At 36.3% G+C, this 4,989-nt stretch overlaps 1 protein-coding gene across 1 annotated transcript; it reads left to right on the plus strand.

The window, feature by feature from the left end:
* The first annotated feature begins 1,307 nt into the window (after positions 1-1,307).
* Positions 1,308-3,253, plus strand: LOC106298420 (F-box/LRR-repeat protein At2g29930-like). The gene is made up of 3 exons (XM_013734544.1): positions 1,308-2,372; positions 2,456-2,596; positions 2,920-3,253. The coding sequence occupies exons 1-3, from the start codon at positions 1,410-1,412 to the stop codon at positions 3,205-3,207; spliced, it is 1,392 nt and encodes a 463-aa protein (XP_013589998.1). The 5' UTR covers positions 1,308-1,409; the 3' UTR covers positions 3,208-3,253.
* Positions 3,254-4,989: the final 1,736 nt, after the last annotated feature.

Genomic DNA, 4,989 nt, shown 5'->3' on the forward strand with positions numbered 1-4,989 from the left:
CGGATCCATAAGATCTCGGAGAAAGATGAAGAATAAGATGAAGAAGATAGATATATAGATAGATAAAGAAGATGAAGAAAAAAGATGAGCAGACAGACAAATGTAGTTGTAAAGTAGTTCGTTAGCAATGACATGGCAAATCCGAGTTGATGACATGGCGGATGACATGGAAAATCGGTTAATCAGCCGACAAACAAATATATAACTCAGCCTCCGTAAATCAGCTCTCATTTACAATGTAAGTCAGCCGAACCATGGAAATATTTCAGTAATTAATCTTTTGATCCTTAATCAGCCGTAATTAGGATGAAAAACGATAAATCAGCCGTATCGTCACATAGATCAGCCGTCAAACGAATGATATTCTAGTAATTAATCTTTCGCTAATAAGTCAGCCGTAACCGAGCTGAGTTTACTGTTAATCCATCCTATTATGGCCGACTAATCATAAACTCAGCCGTAACAACATCACATTAGTTAGCCGTAAATTATATAACTCAGCCAGTCGATATTCATTAACTCAGCCGGGGAAACATAACTCAGCCGTCTCTTAGTTACGACTCAGCCAAATTTTTCAAAAAACAAACCGCCGATGTATAAGTCAGCCGTAACCTTTGTCTGTAAGTCAGTCTTTATCTCATAAATCAGCCATATTTTTGTAATTTAGTCGTACCGTCCGGCTGACTTATGTTCTTAAGTCAACCTTTTCCTCTTAACTCAGCCACGTTTGTTTATTCAGCCGACATGTAGATATAAATCAGCCGTAACGACGTATGTAGCGAATTACGGCTGGCTTAATGAAAACACAGAACATAATTCCTACGTGGCGCCGGGTTTTTGCTTATGTGGCAGCGAAAAGTAATGGCATTCCTGTAAATATGTTTTTTCTCATAACGTAAAAAAAAGACACGATTGGTATTTAAAAAATTCCAGTAATAAAAAAAAAGATCTTTATGGTTCTTGTCAATTGTCTTAAAATTTTGTATATTTAAGTAAACTTCCCTATATTTATACCATAAAAGATCAAGTTCCAATTTCTAGTTGACAATTGAAATTGAATCGTTGTAAATCCATGCACTTTTTTCTCTTTTTCTTTTTTTGTTGAATAGAACTAGGCCTCTCTTTAGTCTTTTTCATATGGGCCTCAAAATAACAGCCACATGGTTTCAGATATCAAACATGCTTCTGAATTAGATTGGTCATTATTGCTTAGACAAGGATTAAGATAAATTAATTTTAAACAAAGACTCTTTGTCGCTCTCGACTCTCCAAGTCAATATTGCTTTCGCATCTGGTTTATATTTCCTTTCAGATTTTGATGATTTTCTTTTGATCTTTTAAAATTTCAGGCATTTATATATAACCTTCTACTTGATATTTTTTGTTTAAGACCTTAATCTGGAGTTATTATGGCTTCCCGTAAAGTTGTTAATACGAGTGTTAGAGATTTAATCAGCAGTTTACCCGATGAAGTTCTTGGAAACATCTTGTCGTTGGTTCCGACAAAACTTGCTGCTTCCACGTCGGTTCTGTCCAAAAGATGGAAACATTCGCTTTCTCTGGTAAACATTCTTGATTTCGATGACTCAATGCTTCTCTATCCCAACAAAGTAACTGATCTTCCTCGTAGCTGCTTCTTTGATTTCGTCGACAATACTCTTGCTCTCTTAGTGAATTCCCAAGTCAAGAAATTCACTCTAAAATGTCGATACAACCTAGACACATCTCGTGTCGACCGTTGGATTCACACTGTTTTAGAGCGAGGCTTCTTGGAACTACACTTGACATCAGATGAAGATCACTGTATAGATTCTGAGTTCTTCACCAGCAACACACTGGTTAAGCTCACTCTTTCTCATGGATTCTATCTTGAAGAAGGAGGTTGTCTTCCTAATGGCTCTGTGTTTTTCCCAGCTCTCAAAACACTTACTCTCATTGCAACTGGTTATGGAGCTGATTACATGTTTGACTCGCTCATCTCTGGTTGTCCTGTTCTTGAGGAACTATTCTTACGTTATGGTGATGGACCCCACGGAAGTGACTGGATAATGGTTGTGTCGAGTCAATCTATCAAACGGCTGACCATTTCTAGCGGTTATTCTAAAGAGAAACTGGATGATTATACCAGCGTTTTGTTTGAGACACCGAGCCTTTTGTTCCTTGACTATTCTGGTTATGTCCAGGAACATTATACTGTTGATTTTAGTTCGCTTCTTGAAGCTAGACTGGATCTTCGATTATGGGAATCACCTATAGAATTTAATTTTGATTATGAGAATGATGTTTATGATGATGGTTTTGGTGATGTTACCATACTTGTTGCGGGGTTAAGCAATGTCAAGACTCTTCACTTGTCTCCTCATTCTCTTGAGGTCAGTTTCGCTACTTGTTCTGTTACGGTTTTGTAGAGCATGATAATCATACTCATTCATGTTTGCTAGTATATGATCATCAGGTGCTTTATTCATGTTGTAGTTCCATTCCCCTATTCAGCAACCTCACTGATTTATCATTTGAGAGCGACGAGAAACAAGGCTGGCAAGTTCTGCCACTCTTATTGAAGAATTCTCCGATTCTGGAAACTTTAGTCATTAAGGTATGATGATCCTGGTATCATCTCTAATGTGTTTTGCTATTTTTTTAAAAAATGGAAGAACTCTATGATAGAGAAAAAAATTAGTCAAATGTATTTTCTAAAATATATTTTCTCAAAATAGAGAAAAATAAAAGAAAAAAATAGCAATCTATGTTTTAGAGGAAAAAATAGAGATGGTTTAGAGCAATTTTGACTCTAAATACTATAATAGAGACAAATCTATAGATGGTTGGAGATGCTTTTAGTGTATTACTACACATTTCCTTTTAAGTATTTTCTTGGTCAGTATACATGAATTCCTTGGGTTGTTTTTATCCTTTCAGGGTCTTGCGCACAAGGTGACAGATAAATGTGGGGACGTGTGTGCTTGCATCCTTCAGAAGAAGGAAGTAGGAGAATGTTGTTTATGGAGATGCCAAGTGAAGGTGCTAGAAATTACAGGGTATGGAGGAAGTAGTAAAGAACTGAAACAAATGGGGCATTTTTTGGAGAAACTTAAACGTCTTGAAATTGTTAAAGTTGGTGTTCAACAAGAGAACAACAATCACGGTGAGTATTTGAGAGTCACCAACGGTCTAATGAAGCTTCCCAGAATTTCATCCAAATGCTAAATCCAATTTTATGTAGCTCACCTTTGACTTTATGCAATCAATTCAATGCAAGTATGATAGTTTAGTCTTGTGAGAATGACATTTGTGAAAGAGAATCTGCGATTTTGTTGCCACTTCTTTGATTCCTTACTTCATATTTGAGTTACAGTGGTAGGGTGGTATACAAGAAGTTTGAACTTGAAGCCAAATATCGATGCATTATACGTGAAACAAGTGACAAATTTTTTGAATAACCCTTAGATTCTTCTCTTCTTGGAACTAAAGAGTTAAAGTATATGAGTTGCACTGTGTATAATCCATATTATTTAACAGACACTCTTTCGACTTATGGAAGATTTCACACTTTCACGGAGCCAACCGAGTTCAGTTCCGCTATGTTTGTCACCCAGCCTTGAGATGTTTGAGAGGGAAGGGGATATAGAGGAAGAAGGAAAGATAAATAAATCGTAAGATATATTTCTTGTCAACTCCAAGTGTTTAAAGAGACCTGGAATCTCTATGACTTGCAGGCGTATAGATTGAAGCGACATGGTGAAAGAGAGAAATATATGCCAGGGATTCCAACCTCACCTCAGCTTCTCTGCTCTAATCAATTAATCAATTGGAATATCTGAACGTTGAAAATGAAATGACGGCTAATCTATATCCTATCCTGGATCATATTATACCATCTTGTATTTTTTCCCCTCGGGTATCTTGTAATATGCAAGTTGCAAATTATACCACCTCTAACTTGATTCCTTTTTGAGGAAGTTTATGAATATTACACCAAAAAAAAAAAAAGGAAGTTTATGAATATCTCTCTCCCTTATCATTCATTGTCAAGGGGTTCCTTTTCTCTCTAGAATGGGATTTCCAATGACATTTACCTTCCTTTTTTAAATATATTTCTACCTTCGGTTTTGAGTGGAAATTATTTACCGGCCCTTGGCATTGGTCTTTCTTTTTTGGAAACTTGATTTTTATATCTTACACTCAACTTTTTTATCTCTTATGGACTTTACATATCCCTTCCTATTTTTCATTTTCCTAAAATTGAGTCTATCATGTATTTCCTTTTGTGATGATTTCTAAGAAAATTGTGACATAGTTTGGCGTGTTTGATGGATGTTTCACATCAATTTTGCTAGACCTGCTTCCCGAAAAACTTTCTCTCCGTCGGTGCTCTGTTCTCTCCGATAGTAATTTTATGACAAGAATTGTGGATTCTTTCTACAAAGCGATAAGTGCCATGTCCCTTGAAGAGGAGGAACCATTGACGCTCCTAGATGTTGAGATGATATCAATATATGAGAAGAGAAAGACATGAGGAGTTGAGTACGATGAAGAGGCCATACATGGCGTAGTAATACTAGTTACCCGAGTAACTTGCAAATGTTAAACCAAAGTTACCCTAGTTATACTAGTATACTAGTTATACTAGTTACCCGAGTAACTTTGGATGAAGAAGAGAAGTCATATTCCCTTAGCTAAGGCATCAGACCGTTGCAAGGGAAGATGAGGCGCGTGTGACAGGCTGGAGAAGAGCTGGATAAAGCAAAATGAGCTTTATGCACAAGGAAGAAGCTCATTGGATTGTTTGAATTAAAGCAAACCTTATCTCTTGTAATAGTGTCTTTTATGAAACTCTCATTCTAGTGTTGCCTCCTCATATATATTGTAAACTCTGATCAGATTAATAATTAAGAAGTTTGGGATTATTTCTCTAGACTCTCTCTCTTGTTCATGATGATTCTTAAATACTCTTAAACATGATTACTACCTAATCTCTCTACAAATCTC

Source organism: Brassica oleracea, chromosome C1 (genome assembly GCF_000695525.1).
Source record: "Brassica oleracea var. oleracea cultivar TO1000 chromosome C1, BOL, whole genome shotgun sequence".
NCBI classification, from domain to species: Eukaryota; Viridiplantae; Streptophyta; class Magnoliopsida; order Brassicales; family Brassicaceae; genus Brassica; species Brassica oleracea.

Excerpts from the sequence above, each read along its gene's own strand:
- LOC106298420 (XM_013734544.1), top strand. The coding sequence starts at position 1,410 with ATGGCTTCCCGTAAAGTTGTTAATACGAGTGTTAGAGATTTAATCAGC. Across the intron at positions 2,373-2,455 it reads TGTCTCCTCATTCTCTTGAG|GTGCTTTATTCATGTTGTAG; the intron begins GTCAGTTTCGCT and ends TATGATCATCAG. Across the intron at positions 2,597-2,919 it reads TGGAAACTTTAGTCATTAAG|GGTCTTGCGCACAAGGTGAC; the intron begins GTATGATGATCC and ends TTATCCTTTCAG.